At 40.7% G+C, this 26,448-nt stretch overlaps 2 protein-coding genes across 3 annotated transcripts; one reads left to right on the top strand and one right to left on the bottom strand.

Moving 5' to 3' along the window:
* Positions 1 to 360: 360 nt before the first annotated feature.
* Positions 361 to 9,658, bottom strand: zcchc10 (zinc finger, CCHC domain containing 10). 2 transcript variants are annotated; one of them, XM_070843230.1, is made up of 4 exons: positions 7,444 to 7,506; positions 5,680 to 5,841; positions 4,185 to 4,226; positions 361 to 1,124 (listed from the first exon to the last, which is right to left on the bottom strand). In XM_070843230.1, exons 1-4 carry the CDS (start codon positions 7,482 to 7,484, stop codon positions 887 to 889), a joined length of 483 nt encoding a protein of 160 aa, XP_070699331.1. In that variant the 5' UTR covers positions 7,485 to 7,506; the 3' UTR covers positions 361 to 886. The 2 variants fall into 2 exon arrangements, with proteins under 2 accessions (XP_070699331.1, XP_070699332.1); XM_070843231.1 differs by lacking the exon at positions 7,444 to 7,506 and adding an exon at positions 9,627 to 9,658 and having other exon boundaries at positions 362 to 1,124.
* On the top strand, positions 8,971 to 24,451 carry hspa4a (heat shock protein 4a). Its single transcript, XM_070843229.1, has 19 exons — positions 8,971 to 9,247; positions 11,569 to 11,626; positions 11,750 to 11,890; positions 12,843 to 12,965; positions 13,959 to 14,058; positions 14,618 to 14,751; positions 15,299 to 15,543; positions 15,889 to 15,965; positions 16,446 to 16,597; positions 16,939 to 17,045; positions 17,505 to 17,638; positions 18,041 to 18,222; positions 19,521 to 19,604; positions 20,792 to 20,947; positions 21,405 to 21,530; positions 21,657 to 21,764; positions 22,485 to 22,604; positions 22,726 to 22,887; positions 23,450 to 24,451. Exons 1-19 carry the CDS (start codon positions 9,141 to 9,143, stop codon positions 23,648 to 23,650), a joined length of 2,517 nt encoding a protein of 838 aa, XP_070699330.1. The 5' UTR covers positions 8,971 to 9,140; the 3' UTR covers positions 23,651 to 24,451.
* The last annotated feature ends 1,997 nt before the right edge of the window (positions 24,452 to 26,448 follow it).

Here is a 26,448-nt window from a genome sequence, read left to right as displayed (position 1 = left end):
AACGGGTTATAAAGGTTAAAACAAACTTTTGAGATCTTGATTAGTCTGTATACAATAGACATGATTTCTTTAAGGAAAGCGAGCAAAAAGATCAACCGTGACAAAAATTAATAGTCTATACTAAAAACAGATTAGCAGTGTTTGATCAGGCACACTAAGGCACCGAGGGGCAACATATTAAACTCATGATTGCAAATAACAAACCATTTAAAAACACTTTAAATTGATAAAATCCTCACAAACAACACCATGGGATGCTGTTTTTTTTTTTTTTTTAAATATTCTATTTGTAAATTAGTTAACAAAGACAACTTAACATTTTATTCTCAAATGTGTTTGTGTAAAGTCATTATGTATTTCTCTTTAGCAAAATAAAACCTTTTACAAAAGCAAATATGCAAGAGCCTTAAAAACAATACAAGCCAAGTTTATTTTACAGCGAAACAATACCTTTTGACTTCAAACTAATTTAAAATTTAAGAAACAGAACTTTTTATTCGGTATCCTTTAAAAAGGTCTCGTATTAATGTCTTTTCACTACTAGGTATGGCATCGCTTTGCTAAGCTTGTGAGCTGTACAGATTGAGTTTGACTAAAAATATACTTTAGTACAAAAATCACAAATTCAACATGAAGAAGCACATTGGTTTCCTCAGACAATTAAAATTTATATCCTCAGTAGACCTACAAACATTGACAGAAGAGGCTGGAGAAATTTGTTTGTGAAAACAAAAAACAGAATGTGACACAAGAGCCAACCCAAAATAATCTGTGGAGCAGTATGCAACTGTAAGAATCACAGCCCGAAAGCTGTCCTATCACATCCATCCAGCTCTGATGGATCAGACAAACAGCAAGAAAAACTCAGTCATCCCGATGCATTTATTTATTTCTTCTTTTTCTTCTTCCTTGGCGGTCCCTCGTCTGAATCGCTGCTGCTTCCTGAGCTGTCTGAGGACGAAGAGGAGGAGGAGGAGGAGGAAGACGAGGAAGAGCTGTCATCGTCGCTGTCGCTGCTGCTGTCGCTGTCGTCTGAAGAGGAGCTGGAGGAGTCGCTGCTGTCCGACGATGAGTCAGTGGAGGAGCCGTCTGAATCGCTGCTGCTGTCGCTGGTGTCTTTAGCCCTGAGAGCAAGTGACAGAGCACAACCGCGTGTTTTGTTAGTAAGCTCTCAAGCCGCACTTGCTGCTGTACGGTTGTTGCTTCGCGCAGGTTATGAGAAGAAAGCGCTGCGATTTTTTACTGCCTTTAACACACTCCCACAGTCAAGTTCAAGCACTTTCAAGGCACTGAAACCAAAACCGCCCAGACTCTGGAGGCCTTTTCGATCACGTCTAAAGAAATGCAATTGCAAAAGATGAAGTTTAGAGGATTTCCTTACACCCAACAGACACTTTGTTTATTCTACGAGGTGTTCATATTAACTTTGATTGTATGTTTTGATCACGATTATTATCTGGTGTGAGAGGACAAGAGACCACAAACAAATATGACGACGGGATTGTTTCATTTCAAATATTGAAAGATTTTTGGTTTACATAAGTGAGCGTGTCGATAAAACACTAGATTACATTGAAAAAAAAACAAGCACGTTTCCACATGTATCCATTTTTGTGTTCCCAGGAAACCATTTGTTGATATGAAACAACTTCGAAAAATAATGCTGTGACATATATTGAACATTTCAGATCTTGGAGGGCAGGGGTAGTATCGCAAAACTAACTCCAGAAATGTGTTCCTCGTCTATTTTACATCCCCAATAATTTTATTCAAAAAGGACAACACGGTCCGGGTTGTTATGGGTTAAATTCAGGTATATTTCTAACCTTGAAAGCATTTTCCAGACTTTGTCCCCATTTTCTCAATTTGAGTAAACAGGATTTATGCAAACTGGGAACATTACCTACACATGTTCTCTTTTCCTAGAAAGAGGAACAAGACCAGTGTAGTCACGCCAAGGGAAAAGCGATCAGATCAGTTCTGCCCATCAGGGCTTCATCAGTGTCTTTTATGAGAGGGGGTGACGCCCTTAGTCTTCCTCACAGTCACCAGCCTCAGATATCTCTTGACTGATGGGGTCTGCCCCTCCCACCAACAGACAAGCATGGCCTGCCACTCTAAAGCAAACACAGCGACTACACGTGACACGACACCCGAGTCTACGCTGGAGCCCGACTGTCTACAGACACAGCAAAGTCCACACTGAATAAATGGGTGTTATATAAACTGCAATTCCTGTTTGGTTACATTATAGTGACATTGCCGCAAGTCAATAATCGGCCTGTGGTAATGCCAGTCAGTTGTTTTCTTGGAAACATGGAGTGAAAACGCAGGTGTAGATAATAAGTTGAATAATTGCTGCATAGCACAGCAATAACTGCTGGAACTGAGCCATTGTTGAGGTTATTAGTCCCATCTGTGTTTTTCCTGCTGCGACAAGTCAAAAAAGGTCTGCTATGAAATAAGTCTGCAAATCTGAGTCATTTGGGAACGCTAAAGAAACAAGGGAGACGTGTGTGTGTGTGTGTGTGTGTGTGCTTGCGTGTGTGTAGGGTTAATTAGTGGTTAAAAGACCTTTTCCAGATGACATTTTGACTCAGTTTTTAACAGTAAAACACAAAACTTCGAAGAAAAATTAGGCATAGCCGAGCAAATTTTAAACACGCTATAAAAACCACTTAACACACATGCCCTTTGTAAAAATGTACAGACATTACATCAGAAAAGACACACTGTGCTTTTGGAAGCAGGCATTTAAACTATTGGATTAGAAACCATCACCATCTCAGGAATGCCCCGACCACTGCAGTTTTTTTAATCCAAACTGAAAACCTTATTGTTCAAGTGCTTTTAACTAAATGCTTCAAACCCAAAACCTTTATAATCATTTTAATATCTTTTAAAACATTTCTTGTCTTTTTAAAAAATTTTTTGTTGTATGCTGTTAAATTTGTGTTGTTGTAACTTTTTATTGTTTTGTTCTTAACTTCTCTGTACAGCACCTTGAATCCACTCCCGTGTATGAAACGTGCTTTACAAATAAAACTGCCTTACCATTGTAATATGATTAAACTGTTGACCTATGAAAGCCTTTACTACTGCTGGTCTGTAAAATAAGTGCCTAAGCAGTTTTTAACAAGCTGTGGTGGGTTCATGATCGTCCGGAGAGTCCACTAGAGGGAACTGTTAGGTCACGTCGCTGACAACCGCGTTCAAGCTTCTTGAATCAAGAGCGGGACAGTAATGCTGCAAAGGATTCATCTCAGCATTTAAATGTAATAACTACAGCACATGATCCGGCTACTTCACCTCAGACTCCCCTCATGTCTGCACCACTGTTAGCAGAAATGGGTTTGAGACGCACCTTTTAAATGGAACGAACTGCGATCTGCCCTCAAACTAACGTGTTTCCCTTTGGAGGTTTTAAAGCGTTCTGATGTTTTCTATGAGTCCTTTAACTGATTCATCCAATGTTTTTTTTCTTTAATTCTTGTTTACTGTGTTGTTCTGTTTTTGGAGTTTTTTTTTTGTGAGTGTTGCTTGTTCTCAGGTCTCTCTTGGAAAAGGGACCATAGGAGACTGCCTGATTTAAATAAAGATTAAACTTAAAAAGAAATAAAACAAAAAAACAATAAAAATCCTTAAAACAGAGGAGGGGCTCCATCACACCACGTGATCACAGTGCCATCCTGACATCCCTTCCCAACCAGATTTTCACACCAGTTCCACTATGACTCTCATGTGACCCCAGCAGCTCACACGTGACCTTATCTATGACTCTCACGTGGCAATCTATGAATGACCTAAACTAATTGAAATGCCCCGGGACACAGTCAGCAGAACAGAGGCAGCCTCTTACATGGAGTAGTATAACATCTTCAGCACTAAAACTTTCCATCTGATTGTATCCAAACACATTTCTTTTGCTAGCTTTGAAAATATAAAGTGCCGACATGTATCCGTTTAGTTTTTAACATTTATACCACTGTGAAACACTACTGACGTGCTAATAAAACTGTTCAAATGTAGTAAATTGCTACACTGTCTAAAAGACTTTTACATAAATTACACTATAGGGTCAAAAAGTATCAGTTATTTAAGTATTTTTAATAGCATTAGTCATACATTTTGCACTTTTACTGACCTTTTCACTCAGAATATGGTTTAATTTACATCTTACTTACTTCTTTTTAAGTTTCTTCTCACTGGAGCCTTCTCTTCCTGGTCTGTAAAGACAAAAAAAAAAAAAAAAGCCTTAGCGACACTTATTTGACAATAAGCTGAGGCTGAACAGGGCCAGCAGTCACAAGTAATAAAGCAGGAATACATGTTGCAGAAGTTGTTTTTTACATTTGATAGATCATTTGGTACACTTGGTACCATTTATAGCGTATATTACACTTAGTATTTATTTACCTGCTACACACAACATTTTGTACATTTTTATTTTACTTATTTATTGTTTGTATTCATGGTGGTGGTCACTTTTTCTATACTACTGTAACGCCAGAATTTCCCCCCGGGGATCAATAAAGTATTTCTATCTATCTATTTCTTTAATCACAGGCGTCGGCATTTCCTGTCGCGACATATTAACACTAAAGTGATTATCTAATATCGAGTCCTTTACTGTACATTTGCTTGGCACTGACATTAGTTATGTTAAGACAGAAAAACATGACATTATTGACATTAAACAGTCCACACAGCATGCTGTAATTTATCATTCTGTCCTTTAGAGGGCGATAAAAATCAATCCTCTTCCAATGGGTACATTTTTGTACATTGACAGTATAACTTTGTAGACTTCTTTACTCTACAGTCTCTAAAGACTAAATATCCCCGTGTGGGTCGGAAACCGCTGAGCATTTTACTCCACGATCCAGGGTGTCTCACAATGACATCGCAGCTTAGTTTGACACCCTCGCTGTTCCACTGATCAGCCAAATTCCCTTACTGACTAAGACAACCATGAAAATCATTCCAGTCTGGTCGCCTACCATTTAGCTGAGCTGATAACTGCAAAGCCAAAAGCTGAGAACACCACATTCTCCCCACATTCAGAGGCCTCTGGCTTGTGACCCCATGATTACTGAGCCAAAGTGGCCACCACGAAATAATAAATAAATAAATAAATAAAACCCTATCTGGACGTCAAAGTGAATAAGTAAAACTACCATTCGATGCCAAATGCTGCAAGAGTAAAGTCCAGGTTTATCTGAACACCCCTGTGTACAAATGGGTGTCAAATGGCTTTGCTGTAGGCTGAAAAACAACTCATTATATTCTACATCTTCTACAGCTCTGTTTTACAGGAGCACTGTTGGTTGTACTTGCAACCACAGCGTTGCCAGTGGCAGAAAAAAAACAACATTTATCTTCATGTTACTTAAATAATCCTGTACAAGATGTCTGCAGAGATCTGACGGTACATTTCATGCATCCTGAAGTTGTAAATACACAACCATGTTAAGTTCTTTTTCGGGGGGGAAAAGGCTCTGATGAAATTTTGTGGCTGACACTGAGAACAGCCCGGAGCAGGGAATAACCCATAAAAAGTGACGTTAAGTCCCACTGAGTCACCCAATAGCGCTTTGACAATCACTCTTCTAATTCCACCTTGATAGCACTGCACATTTATGTTTAACATAAACATAAAATAGCACACAGAACCCTTACCCAGTGATGCTGAGGGGCTTATTTTCAATCTCCTTGAGTTTCTTTTTCATCTCAATGGTTCTTGACGGTCTGTGCACATATTTCCGCTTCCCCGTGCACTCGTAGGTCCAGTGTCCCATCTCCAAACACTTCTGGCAACGCACATGTTGTTTGTTTGCCTCCCTGTATGCAACAAAACAGACAGATATGAATGAGGATAAATGATGATGGTCACTTCCACTAAAGTAGTGGGGAAGTAAAACTACGCTGTCGAAGTTAGGGACATGTATTACGGTCATGGTTTGAGTCATTTCACATCATTTAATGAAAGAAAAAGAAACTGACTTTGGCGATTTATTGGCGACAACATGCAAACTTGCCCATCTGACTACCTCCACAAACCTGTCCTGTCATTTTCCATCTGCTGGGAGCTTCTAACCTTGAGTTGTTTTAGAGCGATTTGTCTGATGTTATTTGTATGTGCTTGTGTGTGACCGGCTGCGATTTGGTGAGCGTTATCTGTGCTCTTATTTATTCTGCAGCACTCAGGTTTGTCTTTTCAAACGAGATTGTGATCTCAGTGACACTAGCTGATGAAATAAAGGCTGTTATAATAATAATGATGAAATAACAATGAATTAATAATTCTAGTTCTAACAGCTTTCTAAGTTAAGGGAGTTGAATTCTTTTTCTTGGGCCTAAAAAAGGGAAAATAAACGCGTCGGCTAATTCATTAAGTGTACGTGTTTGTCTGCTCCTCAGGCAAATGTCTACTCAGCCAATAATGAGGCAGCGACTAAATGCATTCAGGCATGAAGACAGGGTCAGGACGGTCTGCTGTAGTTCAGACCAAGCATCAGAATGGGGAAGAAAGATTTAAGCGAGTGAATAGCTTGTCAGACCGGCCGGTTGGAGTATTTCAGAAACTAACGATCTACGGGGATTTAAAGAGAATGGTCCCAAAAAAAAGAAAATATCCAGTGAGCAGCAGTTCTCTGTGTAAAAACACCTCATGGGTGGCAAAGGTCACACGAGAATGGCCAGACACCACTTTATTAGGTGACCTTGCTACCTAATAAAGTGGCCAGTGAGTGTAAATGCATCACAGTCATTGTACCTTAGCTAAGAAAATAAACAAGTGAATGGAGCTAAGCTGTACAAACAGTCCAACCAACCATCAACCCTGACTGGCGTTTCACATTCAATATGAGAGGAAAGACTGGACTCAGTTTAGGTGGAAGTTATGGTCATTAGTTGTCCCAAGTACACAGATTATTTTCTACATAATGTTATTATAACCTTTTCATTGCACAGCACAACATCTCCTGCCTGTCCAGCTGGTTTATCAGACCATAACTGATGCTATGCCGGGCTAAATGTCGATATGAAAACAATGTCGTCGAAACACTCAATTATTTTAGTCGACAAAAGAATAGCTTACACTTATAAAACACACGGTTAGTGAGTGGTATTTCACATATTTTACACAGTATAATCTCGAACAAACTGATCTCTCGCCTGTTATTTCGGGATTAACGCCTATTCAACAGCAGTTAAGGACGTAAATAAATGTTTGAGGACAAAAAACAGTTCAATAATAATTCTGCATCGTTGATGAAACCGCGGCGCATTTGTGCTCCCATTAAGCCCCGCAGGCTTCGTCATTTACCGCCTAAATCTGACACGAAGCTCGACGAGCTCAGTGCCGTTTGCGTTTAAAAGACCACAACATTCACCAAACCATGAAAACGGTGTACTTTATATATATATCTGAATCATACTCACGCTTGCCTCCTGGCTATTATTCTATGCATGGGAGTCGCCATGTTGCAGTTTACTTTTTCTTCTTCGTTGGTGTCGGACTGTTGCGTATTTACAGCAACCTTAAGTGCAACTAGTGCCCCCTACTGGCCGCCACGATGTACTGCAACCACAACTCACCGTCCATTAATGGTGAAATCAATTTTTCTTAACATTCACTGTCCGGAAAAAATGCTTGAGCATCATTTTTCATCTATATTTAATTTTCACAGTTTTAATTTCAGGCAGCAGGAGACATAGCTGTGTTTATGAAAACAAATAAAGACAGTGGGTGCAATAAATTGGTCCAAATATTCAGATATTACTTTTAGTTTTATAGCTGTTCAAGTGTCAGCTCATCACTTTTTCATGCTGTATGGTGGTGTTGTACTGGACTGTATTATACTAAAAGGTATGAAGTATCACAATGGTTGTCTTTATAACAGAACTGTATATAATTGCATTCCAGTCCTACAGGGGTTTTAATTTCACTCACAGTATATCAATCACCCTAACCTTTGTAATCCAGGCTGTACTGTAAAAATAAGAGGGCAGCTTCTTGGCGTGAAGGTTACGTAGCGATTGCAGCAACAGTTTTGTTTTCATCTCTATATCTTCAGATACTGTGATCAGATAACAGTTGCTGAGGTTGAGCATTTGGCTATCTTTGTTAGCAACGCAGTGCACCCTCCCACCATTCAACTGTCATTACACCCACCCATATTACGTTTTGTCAGAGCTGCATGCACAAGTCGTCATCTCATGTTTCTATTTCATGGGTTTTTAAACAGTATTTCACTTGCACCGACAAAACATGTAGGCCCAAGTCTTTATTTTGTGAGAACAAATTGCATGAGATGAGAGGTATTTAAATGTTCTAAACCTTTCACATTTTGGTTTATTAAAAAGGTAAAACACAAGTTTGTCACTTATCATAGGATTTACCTTTTGTGCAGGCGTAGAGTAGAGAAATACTTTACCTCCACCACTTAGCAAAACTTACAATATTCTTAAATGTCGCTCAGCAGCTTTCCCTGTTTACCTGTGTAAAAAAACAGGTTCATGCTCAAACATATGTTTTGGATAATATCTGTAATTAATTAATATCATGGGATTTTCATATTTTGTCCAGTTACATTACATTGGTTTTGTATTTGTACTGAAAACATACAGAACAGAATAACAGAATAAAATCAACTGGTGTAAAATAGGCAGAATTAATTATTATTATTCAATAAAAACTTTCATCTGTTGTTTGTTTTCCCTACTGGAGTTGATCCCAGCCATTATCAAAAACATAAATTATCTATTTCTTGTCTTAAACCTGTACATGATGTAATGATAGTCATAAATCTCCAGAAAAACCTGGAGTGGTGGAGAACAGTCTTTCACATGGTTATAGAAAGGTCCAGATATATCTAGAACTACGTAAATCTCGCGATGTTTCGAGACGAGAAGACAGTCAGACCACCTTGCTGCTGCAGCCTGCCAGCACAGATCAGAGACACCGGCAATAGTGAGCGCTGTGGATTATGACTACAAGTAGCCCTACTTAAGACAGCGCAGCACAACCACTTCACCTGGCCTCTACACCTTCTTAAAGCTGTAGCTTTTACTTTTCTCTACATTTCTTTTCGAACTGTACACAACGTTTTAGCCAGAGAACAGCCGTATCGCTGAAGATGTCAGTGGTGGGATTTGACTTGGGCTTCCAAAGCTGCTATGTAGCTGTAGCCCGAGCCGGAGGGATCGAGACAGTCGCTAACGAGTACAGCGACAGATGCACACCGTGAGTACATAAAATATTGAATTATTTACTTCAGAAGAGAGGTGTTTATATATATATATATATAACAATATTTTTTATTAAGAGTTGTCTTCTCGCCGGTGTCAGGGTATCGCACGTGAATGCAGCATTACTGCCCAGCTACCGTTAGCTAAACTTGAATCCCCATGTCCCGTGTTAGCCAATCAAGCTGCCTGTCAGTGCGAGCAAATGTGGTTATTAATGCTTTAATGACGAACTTGGAGCCGTAAAGAATTCACCTATAATTTAACGCAACACAGCCCGTTCACCAGCTAAATGTGGAGCTAGCTAGTTAGCAAAGCTTACAGTTTTTTTTTTCTTATCAACTGTACTGTACGGTTCGAAAACGGGCTTTAGTTACCCGGAGAAGACGAGCGGGCGGTGTTATCCCCTCCTCCTCCATTCGAATCAACTGTTCTGATCGCTTGACGGCGAAAGCTCCGACCAACCGGTGTGGCCCGGGTGTCAAACCGAGCGCCTTGCGTTATGTTCTGTACGGTGACGACAGCAGCCAATAGCTTGTTGGAATATTCTAGTAATTTAGAGTCACTGTAGGAGTTTAATGACTTGACCTATAGACACGTGCCCGCCATTTTAACTTCTTAGAAAGTACTTATAGGCAAAAATGTTGCCATGATGCTGTTTGTTTTTATATTGTATTATATTGTAAGTTGAAGCTGTCAGGGCACACTGTGTCCCCTCAGAGGGTCTAGGTCCTGTCACTGGTGAAAAATAATCTGAAGGGCTCTTTTGACAGCGCTCATAAGGTGCTGACATGTCTGCATGTGCTATTAAAAAGACTGTGTTAAGAAGTTATGCTTATAACAAATGAGTAGACTATAGCTTCTAGTAGATGTTCCTTTTAGGAGGCGTTGTGTTGTCTCATCAGATATTTCACCCTTTGCCTTGATTTCCTTGATTTTTATCTTGCAGGTTTTTGTAGACTTCCTTAAAGGCATTCAGCATTTTATAGTCTGACGTTCATTGTTTCAGACTAGTAACTGATTTTTTTTTTTTTAAAAGTCAGCGTATCACTGATGTTAACATAGTAAACAAGAAAAGGTCCAAACTATGCAGCAGCTTGAAATACATTTCAGGCGCTTTCCACCACAATAATGAAAACACAAGCCGTGCCTGTAATATAGAAGTTGTTTAGTAATCATTGACGTGCTTCCAGTGGTCATGATGAGTGTGACTTATCCTTTTAAAGTTTTAGATTTATTTTCCCTTGATGACTGAAATAAAAAAAAAAAAACACAAATTACAACACAATGTATAACATGCTGACTCCCTGGGATAATCAGTTAGGTAATGGTGAGAGCAAAATCAAGGCCTCCGTGTACTGAATGGAGAATTTGAAGTCATAGAAAATAATTTAAACAGAATCCAACATTTAGGCGATTGAGGTATAAAACAGTGTTTTAACGCATTCACATCTTGTTGACATTTATTGTGAAATAAGTATAAAAAGATACCTGCATATACCGTTTTTTGGTGATTTTTAAGAACCAACCTGTGTAACAAACCAGTTACCACTTAAACAATATGTTGATTTATGGGATTAGTGAATAACTTTTAAATTTAGATACTAGAATAAATCATTTTTAGTTTTTAAAAATACTTGCAGAATGGAAATAGAGCAGCATGGCTTGCTTCTGCCTTTCACATGATTAAAAAAAAACACCTCATCGTACAACTCACCAGGCGATCCATCAGTCAAGATGTGACCCAGCGCTTGTTGAGACTTGTTGCGCTGACCCCTCTTTGACATCACCAACTGCACTTGTGCGTTGACAGCGACTGTAGCTCTGACATCTGTCTCTGATAGGGACGACGATGACAGGCATGTTTAGACCACGACCCGCTGGGATACAAGTGGACTGGCCGCCCCACTTCAGACTGTGTTTATACAGCACTGTGTGAACTGTGAGAGATGGGTTTTAACAAGCCTGCATGCTGCCACAGGCCAGGAAAGGGTTCTCTCAAAGATGTTATGATCCATCTGTAAAAAGTTTATTCTTCTCTACATAATGGAAGATTAGACCTTTGCATTAGCTCCTCTTTACAAGCAAACATCTGAAGAAAGCTGCAGCTCCGATCATATTACACTTTGAATTTTTCCTCTGCACAAACTGAGTGTTGTCAGTTTGTCAGTTCATGTTTATGTGGGTTTGGCCCAGAGATGTCATGTCATGTGCAGGCATGACGCCATGTAATAACTTTAACAACAGGTGGGTGATACAAGAAGCGTAGACTGCTTACTGCCAGGTTTTAGCTCAACATTTTCTTTTGCTGTCTTTCAGGTCATTTGTATCATTTGGACCACGAAATCGTTCCATAGGAGCAGCTGCAAAGAGCCAGGTAAAATCAGTGCAGTCACCTTGTTTATCTCCCTTAATTAGAAAATGCATTAAGGTTAATGTCCATTTTTATAACTTCATCTTCTTTAAATTTCTTCTCTTTCGCCTCCTTTGTCACATCCAGGTGGTGACTAACTGCCAGAACACGGTGCAGAGCTTCAAGCGATTTCATGGCAGGGCATATTCAGACCCCTACATCCAGTCCACCAAGTCCAACTTGGTGTACAACCTGGCACAGATGCCGTCTGGACCCACTGGAATAAAAGTAAGATTTAAGAATATAACGGTGCCTCTGCTTTATCAGAGATTCCACAGGTAACCTTAAGAAGTGGGAGAAAAAGAAGCAATCATTTACGACAAAATGTCACAGTAAGGCTCGAGTAAGCACACCCATCAGCCTGGCTCTCAGTGGTACTATATGCTGAACAAGGCATATCAAGACTAAGGAATTTAATATAGAGAACACAACAGCTTATCCTGACTATATTTCCTCCACATCTCCTTACTGCTGCCTCATAGAATTTTTCCTTCTTCTGAATTATAGTTCTTCTACCTTTTCTTCCCATTCTCTTCAGTCCTCTATGCTTTTAGCCTAAAAAGAGTCACCTCTGCCTCTCTTAAGCTTTTCTATTTGTTTTCATTAGCATTTGGTCTCACCTGACGTCACTCTTTGGTACCAAGATGATCGTCACACTGCGCTTCTGAATCTTCTCTTTCTGAAAGCCTTAACATGAAACATTTACGAACTCCTGGTCCCTCCAGATACCCAGATAAAACATACCCAAAGTTCTTGCAAGTACACAAGTGACAGTGCCTGCCTTCCATACTGCAAACACACAGCCTGGGATGTTATCGTGTCCCCGTGGACATAATTAATGCGAGTCCTCAGGACAAATGAGCAGAAGCAGTAGAAATGACAAATCGAAGAAGACTGCATCAGCCTGCTGCTGCCCGCAGAAGCACTCCTCGCACTAAGAGATTTCAGACTGCACATTTACATATTTTATTACATTAGTTCTGCTTTTCTTTTATCCAAGTTCTAAGGGTCTTGTGGGGCCCGTGTTATGAGCTTTTAATTTGTTAAAATGAAATTTTATGAATCTGTAGTGGCATTTTTCATGATAAATGTGGGGGAGAGTCTTATGTATAGCTATTTATAAGCTATTTAATCAATTTTTCTGAAGAGTTAACATCTCCCCAATTCTCCTCAACTCGAGGTGATGTACATGGAGGAGGAGAGAGTGTTCAGCATCGAGCAGGTCACCGGCATGCTGCTGGCCAAACTGAAGGAGACTGCTGAAAACGCACTGAAGAAACCAGTTGCAGACTGCGTCATCTCGGTAAGCATCTCTGCAGATGTCCGCCACGGTTTCACGGCCTCAGCAGGGTGTCCGAAAAATCTATAAAACATTCTAAATAGGTTTGTCAGTACGGCGCATTCATTTTGTTGAGAAAATCTGTCTACTCATCCAGGCCCAACTAGACATCTTTTAGGCTTCTTTTTGTGGCAGCACATCTTATCTAATTGGCACTAAATGCCTAAGGAGGTGTTAATTTACTTGTTGGATGCCAGCACAGAGCTTATTTAAAGATGTGGCATTGCACCGCCAAGGCTTCAAGTGACATGTGACTCACTTAACTGTACTTTATGTCATTCTTTGTACTTAAATTGCTCTCACATCCTGCTATTCTGAGTGACAGCTATTAGTCTCATCTTCTTGCATTTTCAAGTACGTTGGGTTATGAAATGGCCAGTGAAAGCTGCCTCCAAGGTGTATAAATGTATTGCCACCTGTTCGTGTGACATTTTGTGCTCCAAGCACTTCACCAGATGTCTTGTCTGAAAGCTTTATTTCATCTCTTGCACCTTGTCGGTGAAGAGTGGGATGTGTGTGTTTCTTGCTGCGCTCACTATATGGATTCACTAGCAGCGTCTGTTATGTAATGTTACAGATCTTGCACAAAGAGGCTGTTACTTTCACTGGGCCTAAATCTACAGTTTACCTCAGCCCTAGCGATGGGTAACATGTTATTATTACTGAGGCCAATAGCTAAATTTAGCCCCAGAGCTTTTCCACAAGGAGATGTTTTGTTTTGGCACCCGGAGTAACTGACACTGTAACGTTATCCAGACATCTTCTAATGCAGGCGATTCATGGATCGCTAATGTTCAAAGTTGTCATTCACGCAGAGGGAATAAAGCATATGTTGAGACTTTTTATCATTATTATTCATCATTCTCCCTCATTCTTAGACTTAGTCTACGCTAGTGTCACACTCACTGAGACTCATAAATGTTTTGTGATTACACTGCTTCGTTTTTCACCTCCCAGGTCCCGAGCTATTTCACTGATGTAGAGAGAAGGTCTGTCATGGATGCCGCTCAGATCGCCGGCCTCAACTGCCTACGGTTAATGAATGAGACCACTGCAGGTGCATACCAACACAAGTTTACTCTATGCAGGACAGGCAGCATCCAAATCATTATGGCTAGTTATTCTTTCATCTGGCTTTTGGACAGTTACAACACTGTGCTGTGAAATGACATCTAGATGCTATTTTATGTTAGATATGATGTTATTTTTAATCCTCTGGAGCAGTTAAGAAAGCTCCACGAAAGTATTAAATTGTCAACTTCTCTCTAAGTATATCACAAAATGCAGCCTATGAGTCATTGCTGAGTAAACATACCCTGGGTTGAGCCATCACACAGCTATAAATCTATGTAAATATGTCACATTGGACTCACAGTATTATTTTCATAATCATGCTGATACTGTGATTTATATTAGTTTGTAACTTTCCCATCAGATACAGCGAAACAAATGTGCCATGAACCTTGGCTTACATTGTGTATTTGTGTGTATTTGCAGTCTGGTAGTAATACTTCTCTGTAGGTCAGCTGTAGTTCAGTTGAAATACAGCCTGTAATATTGCTTGCTGATCCAGTGGTCGATCCAAACTAACTCCAGATTACGCCTGTTTGTCGCAGTGGCTCTGGCGTATGGCATCTACAAGCAGGACCTGCCCGGTCCAGAGGAGAAGCCCAGGATAGTGGTGTTTGTGGACGTGGGCCACTCGGGTTACCAGGTGTCAGTCTGCGCCTTCAACAAGGGAAAGCTCAAGGTGAGTGATGAATTATTTGTGTCCGTTTTGAAAAGCAACACTGAAGGGGGGGGGGGGGGGGGGGGGGGTGTTTTAGGCCAGGGTGTGATGATACAGCTGTATGTTCTTGACACTTTTTTCATGATGATCACTCAGCAGATCAGGACTTCTGCACTCAGCAGAAAAGAACATTTAACAAACATCTTTATTGCTTATCAGGAATCCATTTTCCTCATTCTGTATATGTGAGCTGCCTTGCACCCAGCCGTTTTCGTAATGTGAGAATTTAACAAGGAAAACACACTTGGCCCCATATTGTCAATGTATTTAACTGGTAAAACATTTTAAATACCTTCATCCGACCCAATTTTATACGTTAATACCAAATAAAGCTAATGAAAGTCGTTTCAAGGAAACATGTATTATAGATGAGTTAAAAAAACATCTACCTTTTTCATTTATCCTCACATGCACCCATCCTGCATATATGGGTGCATACATATATGCAGGGATATGAAATATTTTGTACGTTTTCCATCACTTCCCTCTTGTCCCGCTCCACCGTCAGATCCTGGCTTCAGCGTTTGATTCGGAGCTTGGCGGGAAGGCCTTTGACGAGATCCTGGTCAGCCACTTCTGTGAGGAGTTTGGGAAAAAGTACAAGCTGGATGTCAAGTCCAAGCCCCGGGCGCTGGTCCGACTCTACCAAGAGTGCGAGAAGCTCAAGAAGCTGATGAGTGCCAACTCCTCCGACCTGCCTCTCAACATTGAGTGCTTCATGAATGACATCGATGTTTCAGGCAAACTGAACAGGTGAGATAAAGTTAGTTCAGTAATCAAGAGGACAAAGATATTTCTGGTACAGAAGGTATCACAAAAATCAATAAAAAAAAAAAAATATATATATATAATCTGTTCTATTTATTGATTATGTGGCACCTTTACAGTTGTTTTTTTTAGTTTTCTTTCCTATTGTCTAGTGTCAGAATGTGAGGGCTGTTCTAGCTAAGCACAAATCAAAAATTAGTTAATATAACTGACTTTTAGAAGTAAGATCAATCTGCCTGTCTCACACCGTTAGTTTATCTGCACATGTGGGTTTTTCTGGAGTGTGTGTGTGTGTGAGTGTATTAATAATCTATGACCATGTGTCCCCAGAGGTCATTTTGAGGAGATGTGCACGGGGCTGCTGGCCAAAGTAGAGGGTCCCCTGCGCAGCGTCATGGAACAAGCAAGTGAGTGCATCTGACTTCAATAGCAGCTGGACTATCCCCGTTAGCACGTGCGCGCGCACACACACACACACACACACACACACATACACATTCTTGTAGACAAGGTTCAGCCCTTCCCTCCAGGCCCTGGCAACACGCCACTTTCCTGTCTCCCTTCAATCACGCCATGCCTTCTTCTGTATGTCTGCTTACTTTCCCTTGTCCGTTAGGAGCAGTCATAGGGCAATTAATTAAAGGATATAATTGGGTATAGCGAAGAAGTAGTGTTAACAGTTGTTGAGTGTTGCGCTTTGACCAAAAAAGTGAATTTTGAAGGAAAGAGATCCTGATTTGTATGCAAACACTCATGTGGCTTCACCTTAAGACCGCTGTGCCGTTCGCACTGCAGTTTCAGTTTTCAGCACAGTGTTTTTAATCAGAGGCTTTTGAAGCTGTGACTCTGTAAACTCATCGTCCTCGTCTCCTGCTTCCTGCACCCAGAGCTGAAAAAGGAGGATATCTACGCAGTGGAGATTGTGGGCGGCGCCTCCAGAATCCCCTCCATTAAAGAGCGAATCAGCAAATTCTTCGGCAAAGAGCTGAGCACCACCCTGAATGCAGACGAGGCTGTGGCCAGAGGCTGTGCTCTGCAGGTACGGCTCACCTCACATGACCCACACTTTGGTCCTGTTGGTGACTCGCACAGCAGCTGTGATAGTAAAGACGCACATAATGTTTACGTGATGCAAGCTTAAGTTGTGTTTTTTCCCAAATTATTTAACTTATATTCATATTACCTGGTAAAAAATAAAAAAACATTTGCAGGTAATGGCTTCACAAATGCAATTCTAGTTTTGTTTAGGTTTTTTGATTGGTAATCAAATATTTGCAACTGAATTTCTTGCTGTTGAGAGAAAAAAAAAAAAAAAAAAAAAGCCCCTGTAAGACAAAACTTTGAGCTTTGGTAACTTGTGTTTTGTGTTTTTCTCCACAGTGTGCTATCTTGTCACCAGCATTCAAAGTCAGAGAGTTCTCCATCACAGATGTTGTCCCGTACCCTATCTCACTTAAGTGGAATTCAGCTGCCGAGGAGGGACTAAGGTAAGATCTCGCTCTGTGTCGCCCGAGAATATCAAATAAGGAGTTAGGACCACGTTTTACTCACTGTTTAAATCTCACGGGCAGAATAGTCGTTACACCTGTCAAGCTGAACATCCTGCAATATAAGAAAGCCAATGCCCCTAGTTATTGTGCAAAGCCTTGCAAATGTCTTCACTGCCATTACATAACCAGTTTAATTGTTTCCTCTGTGATGTATGTATGTATATTACTCTCAGTTCTAAAATATTAGTGGAATTAAGGGCCATTGAAGGTACATAGTTAAAAAAATCTGAAACTCTGTTAGATAAATTAAAAGATTTCTTAACCCTGACTAGCATCCAGCTCTGTAAAATATTTGCAACACCTGACAATTTCCACGCCTCTACAAAAACCCTCTTTAAGATTCTGTCTCTGTAACTTCTGTTGTCTCATTGATATCGCCCTGCTGTGTTTTTACAGTGATTGTGAGGTTTTCCCAAAGAACCACGCAGCTCCCTTCTCCAGAGTGTTGTCCTTCTTCAGGAAAGAGCCCTTCACCCTTGAAGCTTACTACAACAACCCCAAGGAGCTGCCCTACCCCAGTAGCGCTATAGGTACTGCAAGTTCAACTGTAGAAAGACACTACTTCGAAGGCATAAGTGGGCAATAAAGAGCATGGACTTAAAGAATGGAATAAGTCTTGATGAAATAATTTCACGAAAAAACTGTAGAGATATTACTGAAAAATAGTTTATGGAAATCTTTTGTATTTGTTAGTTTAATCTGCAGTTTTCTTTGTACGCTTAAGTCCAAATGTGCCAGTTAAAAGTAACTTAGAGACAGTTAATTTTTAACTTTAACACATGCCCCCCACTCCATGTGGCATTGAACCTTTCAGGCCTGTACACATTAATCAAGATTCCTTAACCTACCAGTTCTAATGTGTCAGATTTGTCCTTGATACAAGAAGATATTCCCACTTATTCTAACCCTGGACGTCTTCCTTTGGCCTACAGGACAGTTCCTGATCCAGAATGTGGTCCCTCAAGCGTCTGGGGAGAGTGCAAAGGTCAAGGTGAAAGTTCGGGTCAACATTCACGGTGTGTTCAGTGTATCGAGCGCCTCGCTAGAGGAGGTCGTGAAAACAGCTGAGGGCGAGGAACCAATGGAGACAGACCAGACGGGGAAAGACGAAGAGGTGTGTATTTGCACTGGGGTGAAAGAGAGACAGAAGCAACACAGAGAGGTACTTCTGTTTTTTTGCCTTGTGTTTTTACCTCAGTCTGGCCACACCTTGATATTAAACAGTCGGTCATGTCATAAGCATGGAATTTTTAGATGTCTTGCCTTAACAAGACTAAGATGGCCTCAAGGAGTTACATTTTTTTTCTTTCTTATGTAATTTGTTTGGCTTTTTGTTTTGGGTTTGTCGTCACCATTTTCGCTCTGAGCCAATCGTTACAGGCAATCACAAAGTGAGGCATTTTTGATGTTTCTCGCACATCTCATTGAACAGATTCGCTTCCATTGATTCCCCCCCAGAGACTCCCTGCGTTTTCTTACACTTTGAGTCTAGTTTTGTTGCATTTAGTGAGACGGACAGCTATTTAAATCACACAAATATCCCTCTACGTGTGTGTGGCGGAATGAACTGTATCTACATTGATCAAGGCTCCCAGTCTGCCCGTGAGTTTGTATGATTCTTACTTAACAAGCAGATTCCACACACTCGCCAGGTGGACTGGGAAGCAAAATCGGTGATTCAATGGGCTTTGTACAAATGCTGGTGATTTCTTCTCATGGAGCTGGCATGAAAACCGTTTTGGTTCAGTAAATATCTGCTGTCAGTCAGCCCACTGACGATGCTGTCCACTCAGCTGCCCAGGAGCTGCTGCTTACAGAGGACAGAGTCGCTGGGGATTGGATGACAGAACGCTTACACTCTGTTCATGTCTCGCTCAAATCTCACTGACTGAATTTGCGTCCTCTTTGACCCAAAGTTATGCGTCACGACTGTTCTGCTGATTGAGTCTGACTCAAAAAACTGTAGCCTGATGGTCACAGAAATGCAAACAGAAGGTGGACACGATAACGTGAACACCTGGACAATTAGCACACAATACTGGTGCAACAAATATTACCTATGAAAAGCCTTAAAAACATAATATGGACGTTCTAATTAATATGTGGTGTGAGGAATAGCAGTAAAGGGCTTCTTCTGAACGAAAGGAAAACAGCGTCACATCTCTTGAACGAGGCTCAAACAGAAATTCGACAACCAAAATGATTTTCACAAACCAAAGTGAGTCAATATCAATGTTGACTCAACACAATACACGTATGGCCGGTGTTTCCCGCTTACTTTTGGTTTCGACCGGAGACGCTGATGTTAGGATTGTCCGAACCCGGCCATTGGATTAATCTAGCCACAAAATGGCACATGTTACCTGAATATCATTTATGCGTTATGTATTTTCTTTTGTTATCGTGTGTCAGAACAAAATGCAGGTGGACCAGGAAGATCAGAAACTCCAGGCTGGAGACAACGGAGACAAGAAATCAGAGGCAGAGGAGATGGAGGTAACCTTGTGCTGGGCGATAATCAAAACGATGTCAAAGTTTCAGTACTGTATACAGCAGAATTGCACTACAAGCCCTGTGTGAGGGGCAACCCACAAAGCTTGTCATATTTTAAAAGCTCCACTTGTTTCCAGTGTAAGGCAGGCAAAGTGAAAGTGTGGTGTGATATGGTATGCCAATTCAGTGAGGATGGAGAGATAGAATAAAAATATAAGTTCAACAAAGCTTAACAAAAAAATGTTCCTGTATGTCAGTAGTTTTGTTGTTTCATCCAAAACATCCATCTCAAAATATGACACATCTTTTCATCAAATGTGCCAGAACCAGAGTGTCGTTCTGACGAGTGTTTTTGAGAAATCAGCCATGATAATGTGTTCCAAAACAGAGCTCTGCCAATGACGGGGCCAATAAAATCTAAGTTAGAACTTTAAGATTGAAATAGTGTAGTATAGCTACTACATGTAAGCAGTATGAACGTTTTCAGGTTAAGAACTGAAGACATTACACTTGAATATTATACCATGACGCAGGATAATCAACAAATGTGATTTTAGCAAACAGGTTTTTTTTTAACCATTTGAATATCACGTGACGTGATTGGTCTAATTTTGTTTTATCTAGAGACGTATATAAAAATAGAAACAGCATACATGTTTCAGGAAATAGTTGCTGCTCTGGCATGATCTGGCATGGAAATAGTCATGTTTTACATTTTCAGCCACATCGCCCAGCACCAAGGTAACCGTTGCATTAAGTATGCTAATTTTTATACTAACATAATGTTTTGCATTCGCCGAAGGATATAGTCAAACTCAAACATATGTGGCAGAAAGAATTTATTGTATTTAAACACAATTTGGCAGGTCAGCATTACTTCTTGATGTGCTCAGTCATTTATTATATGTTAAGGCTGAAGTTAAAGGGGCATTTGTAACAAAAACACTATGAAATACATTTAAAGAGAATAATAAATGTATAAAATGCTCATATATACTCATTAGAATACAACTAAATGTAAGTTAATCCCATGTGTGTCTGTAAAGCACAATAAATCCTATGTGACAGTGACTTTCATTGCAGTCAAGACGCAAGAGTTCAAAAAAGTTCAATGTTCTATGTTTTTTTTTTTTCCTCAAAAACAACAGTATTTGCACAAACTAAAATAATTTTCATTTTTCCTTTTAAAGGCCACGGCAGAGGACGCCAAGCAGGAGAAAAAGAACGATCAGCCCCCTCAGGCGAAGAAGCCCAAAGTGAAAACGAAGACAGTGGAGCTGCCCATAGAGATGAATTTGCACTGGCAGCTGTCCAATGACGTCCTAAATATGTTTGTGGAGAATGAGGTAATGCTCTACAAATCACTAGGAATGTCTAGCATGCACTCACAGTGTTTGTCTAAGCTGGTGAGACTCACTGGTTCAAATAGCTTTGTATCTAAAACAAAAAGGAATGACTGTTGGTCACTTTTTAATTATTCTATAATAGCTGTGCTTCATTTGGTGACATAATTCTATTAAACCTACTCAGGATTACATGTTCATGTTCATGAAGGTTTTTCTCTTTTGGGTTTTTTTCCTCATTTTTATTTTAAGATTTACTACAGAGGCCGGTTGAATTCTTCCCTTCACAGCGCTTCTCAGCTTTGCCATTTACAATCCTCCCAAGTTTGCTTTTAGTCACAAGTTACATTCTAGCTCTAAATCTTTCTGGACGTGAGCGTCCACCAACTGTCATTTATATTGTCTTTGGGGTGCACTGCTACACTTCTGCTGACTAACACCATCACCGTGACTCTTCCAGGGTAAGATGATCATGCAGGACAAGCTAGAGAAGGAGAGAAACGACGCGAAGAACAATGTCGAAGAGTACGTGTACGACATGAGGGATAAGCTGCACGGCGCCCTGGAGAAGTTTGTTAATGAAGCTGTGAGTTTAGATCCTATGGATGGCAATATAGCACATGAATTGTTCAATGTTATTTTTAACTTTCAGTCGTTCTGTTGATGATTTTGTAAACTGGAGATTTGATCTCGACTCTTCTTCAACGTGTAGGATCGTGACACATTCTCATTAAAACTGGAGGACACAGAGAATTGGCTGTATGAAGACGGAGAGGACCAACAGAAACAAGTTTACATTGACAAACTGGCGGAACTGAAGGTAACCACACAGTTGTTTCTCAGTGAATTAGTAATAATGCCATTCAAAAAAGATTTTTAAAAAAGACACGACAGGATTCACCGTGCACGTACATTAACACATCTGCATGTGTATGCATTCAAACACACACACACACACACACACACACACATACATACAGAAGAGTCTATGACAAATGGTTCATTAGTTATTAAAGGGACGTGGCGTCTGTGTGTGTGTGTTTCTGTTAAGTTTGGTCAGAAATGTTATAAAGTTAGATGCCTTTTTGTCATAGACCACAGGTATAATATCACTTCTTTTGTCTGACTCATTGCCACACCCCTTTTTAGCCAATTGGCATGCACACAAAGACAAACCATATCTCACACACACACACAGACATTTTACCCCCATGACAAATTTCGGCCATCTAGGGCAAAAATGTAAGTGCTCATTTATAACGGTTTTAAATATAGTTGATGGTTTTGTCAAATCTGAGCAGGCATCCTGCTTGTATTGTGTTATATGTTATCTGCTATGTTCTGTGATTTTAATATTAGGCATATTAGAGTCACAGTTTAATATTTCAATTAGGAGAATGACTTTTAGCCCATGAAAAATCACTGATTTCCATAAGTTAAAGAGGGATTTTGTCATTAAGCGGTGGAAAAGCTTGTATCTTCAGCGTTTTTGTCTCGCCGGGTGACCGGTTGATTTTAAACCCGACGTTGCTTTCCACAGAAACTTGGCCAGCCGATTCATGAGAGATACATGGAAGCTGAGGAGCGGCCAAAAGCATTTGAGGAGCTGGGCAGACAGATCCAGATGTACATGAAGATCATTGAAGCTTTCAAGGCAAAAGTAAGAAGCCACAGAGAACAAGCTTAGTGATACATTAGAGCAGCGGCTCACTTTGATTTCATTGATTGTATCAATGAGTCACCAAACAGGTGTCATTGTTTACCTGCGCCTCTGCCAACAGGATGAGCAGTACTGTCACCTGGATGAGCTGGAGGTGACTCGGGTGGACAAGCACGTGAACGATGCCATGGTCTGGATGAACAGCAAGATGAACCAGCAGAATAGTCAGGACCTCACCCTGGACCCAGTGGTCAAAGTTGGAGAGATCCAGGCCAAGATCAAGGTACTGAGGGAGCATTCAAGGCTCATACACACATTACCTTAGAAACAATGGTGGATGATCAGGTAGCTTGCTGGCCTCACTTCTCCAAATCCCTGGAGAACTGGATTCACAAGAATCTGTCTTGCCAGGATCCAGGTTATGTGTTTTTTGCCGAACCACAGTGGTTTGAACCAGCTGCCGGTGGGGTTTGGGTGTGTCGACAGCAAGAGGCAACTGTTCACTCAAAAACAACAATGGCAGCATCATTTATATCTGAACTGGAGTATTTCCTCACTTCCAACTGGCTCAAGCTACAGTTTTAACTACGTTATACGTTCCATTGGTGTGATTGGTTGAAATAAGCCTGTGATAGACAGATGGTTCATCTGATCACATGCCAAATATTTTGTGAACATGCCTGCCTCTCTACAAACAGTTTCTACGGACGGCTCCCCAGATGGTTCTGTGTAACAAACCATCTGGCGTGTCAGATTAAAGACAAATTGTAATTGTGCGAATTGAATGCAGAAATTGACACAGTGTCATTTTTCTCTTACAAATTCATTCTTTTTCCTCCATTCAGGAGCTTTATTCAGCCTGCAACCCAGTGGTGTCCAAACCCAAGCCCAAGGTGGAGCCTCCCAAGGAGGAGAAGACGGAGAACGGGCCAGTCAACGGGCAGGAGGGAACAGACAGCCAGCCATGCAACCCAGACAAAGCCACACCCGCAGGCACGGAACAGGGAACGGGGGACAACAAGCTCCCTGAAATGGACATTGACTAACTATTGCAGCAGCCCCTCCCTGAGTTTCACCTCTGTTCGTCCTGCTACTCGCCCCCGATTCTGTCGTTTTTCTGAGATTGTTATTGATGGCACAGTAGCCTACTTCTACTGAAGACACAGACAGCAGCATCCCTAATCAGTGCAATTCATCAGTCAGCCACCTCGGCATGTCATTTCTCATTTCCTCAGATGAATACAAAAATATTGCATAATATTAATATTGAATGGACTACTTTATGATATCACAGTTGTGAGCGTGGGATGGAATCTTCTTTCTCCATGTTACTTTGATGGCTCTTATGTTAAAGATTGTTTTGTTCAGTGTCTCCTGAGCACATTTAAGCTAAGAATGTCAGATTTGAAGAATTGTACCCAAAGTGGTTGTGCAGAAGAAAACACCCAGGACTCATGAAAACATAAAATCTCGCAGTTTGTCTAAATAAGATATCGGCACAGTGGCACATGTAAACGAACATGGATTGTTCCAAAATGTACATGAAAATGAGTGCATTTTTTCACTACGAATAATTGTAACTGCTGGTTTATGATTTAATTTTAAAAGTTTATTTGTTAAGTTTACTTGTATGTTGAAACTAGATACTCCAAGTTACTGTCATGCAGTATTTCATTATTTGGCTTTTCTCATTCTAAAGCAATGGTCCGTTGGTTGTTCTCTGGTAGCCTTGTATTGTTCTTTTTTTTCTACTTAACAGTGTGAATGCTGGTCCAACAAATCGCCCTCCGGGTGCTGCCGTTGTTGCCACGTCACCAAAAAAAGCAAAAATAAATCTTGACAAAATAGCATGTGATGTGAGAAATGGCTTATTGACGAGAAATCAGTCAATCATTGTGATTAATAGACACAGTGGTGATCTCAAAGTGTTGGCAGGTATCGTTTGAGTCGTGTGAGTCTGTGTGTTTTATGTCTGTGGGCCACGTAAGATGCAGTCATAAAACTTTACGGGTGTGTAGCCAAGGTCACACTGAAGGCAAAGCTCAGAGATGGGTGTTTTCCAAGCAAGGGCGTTGGTAGTAGAGGGGCAGGAAGTAGGGGAGGGCTGTTGGGGGCCATTATATCCTTAATAAATTAAAAAAAAAAGTAATTATTCAAGGAGAAGATGTATTCAGTCTTTCATTGGATCTTTCTAACCAAATAGACTACAGCCTCATCTGCACAGAATCATTACCTACTGCAATACTATTCCCTAACCTGCTAAAAAACTTGGCTAAAACCTGCTAAATTACTTGTTAAGGGCCAAAATTAGGCATCCTGACTTTTGGAAGTTCAATTTTTGCACATTGAGGAAATCTGGCACATTTCACCTGTTTTTCCAAAGTCGCCACTCTCATGTCAAGTGTCCTTTGGCACCTTACACTCTGATTTGGTGTCGGGGCTGATGTGATCCCTCTAGCTGTCACTTCTGAGCACCCTACAACACCCTGTAACCCTCTAGTCCTATTCTTTAGTTCAAGTGTCTTTCCTTAGTAGTCAGGAAAGGATCTCCTCCTCTGTTGAAGTCCATCACCATGACACCTGCTGGTGACAGCATAGAAATAGTAACTATAAAATAGTACTTTTTATGTGTGTGTGTGAAGCAAGGACATGGGAAGACATTTCATTGCAACTTTGACACACTATGATACATCTGCACAACTGGTTGAGGACAGAAAAGTAAAATGTTTCACTGTTTCCGATTTCTCAGATGTGACAATTTGCTGATTTCGTTGCTCTTCTGTGAAAGTAAACTTGACTGAATCGCAGACCGGCAAAACGAGCAGGTTGAATATGTCGGCCTCGACTTTGGGGGATTAATCAAGAAGATATTTGGCAAATTACACAACAAATAACCAAAAATAATCGCAAGCTGATGCCCCTTACCGATAACAAAATGAGACAAAAAGATATTTGGAGGTCATGCATTCCTAGTATTTGAGGGTTATTCCCATTATTAATTCCTATTATTATAATTATCACTATTAATACTGCTGGGGAAGCATTTTGGACTGATGTACTTTGTAATATGTAATACTGTAATATATGTAATACTATAAAAATGATTACAGTATTAAAGTGGTTGGCTCAGTCAAAGTTGACAGTTAAGGAACTGCTACTTCCACTAGCACTACTCGGCTCTACTCGGCTCGACTCTACTCGACTCGGCACGGTTTGGTTGTGTCTCCATTACAGAAGTGTACCACTTCAAAGTGGGCGGGTCGTCATAGCAAGGTGGGCCGAAACTCCAGTAGCGTAATTTGTATACGGCACAAACAAACACAACTAAGGACATGGAGTGTGTGCTTTGTGTGTGTATCCGCTTACCTCGTTCACAGAAGTAATAAAAACGCTCGGTCTGTTTCCGGGGTTTTAAAAACGGCGGGTTTGATTCTTGTGAACGAGCCGCTCTCATGACTCATCAAGTGACGCCGCTCCCTGGCCAATCAGTGGCCTGCAGTCTGGTGACGTCGCACTGTCAGCTCGACTCAGCTCGCTTGGAATCCCGGCCGAGGAGGGACTAAAATAGTACCTAGCGCACCCAAACCGTGCCGAGTCGAGTCGAGCCGAGTAGTGCTAGTGGAAACGAGGCAAATGTAAGCAAAAAGAGCACAAAAACATATTTTTTGTGTATATATAATGTTTATTTAATTTTCTCTTTTTTTTACCTGTGTGCTTTATGTCTGTCCTTTGAGCTGCAGTAACAGCGAACTTTCCTCACTGTGGGATCAATAAAATAAAAAATAAAAAAGTTTCTCTCAAACCTGTGGTGGACTGATGCGGACCGGCCTGCAGGCGGCGCTGT

Source organism: Pempheris klunzingeri, chromosome 14 (genome assembly GCF_042242105.1).
Source record: "Pempheris klunzingeri isolate RE-2024b chromosome 14, fPemKlu1.hap1, whole genome shotgun sequence".
NCBI lineage: Eukaryota > Metazoa > Chordata > Actinopteri > Acropomatiformes > Pempheridae > Pempheris > Pempheris klunzingeri.
This window is presented reverse-complemented; position numbering and strand designations above follow the sequence as displayed.

What these genes read in the sequence shown, in the direction of transcription:
- zcchc10 (XM_070843230.1), bottom strand. Translation starts at nt 7,484, where the DNA reads ATGGCGACTCCCATGCATAGAATAATAGCCAGGAGGCAAGC. An exon ending in ATAATAGCCAGGAGGCAAGC is followed by an intron (nt 5,842 to 7,443) that starts GTGAGTATGATT and finishes TGTTGCATACAG; the next exon opens with GGAGGCAAACAAACAACATG. An exon ending in AAGCCCCTCAGCATCACTGG is followed by an intron (nt 4,227 to 5,679) that starts GTAAGGGTTCTG and finishes TTGTCTTTACAG; the next exon opens with ACCAGGAAGAGAAGGCTCCA.
- hspa4a (XM_070843229.1), top strand. Translation starts at nt 9,141, where the DNA reads ATGTCAGTGGTGGGATTTGACTTGGGCTTCCAAAGCTGCTATGTAGCT. An exon ending in GTTTCAGGCAAACTGAACAG is followed by an intron (nt 15,544 to 15,888) that starts GTGAGATAAAGT and finishes ATGTGTCCCCAG; the next exon opens with AGGTCATTTTGAGGAGATGT. An exon ending in ATATGTTTGTGGAGAATGAG is followed by an intron (nt 20,948 to 21,404) that starts GTAATGCTCTAC and finishes TGACTCTTCCAG; the next exon opens with GGTAAGATGATCATGCAGGA.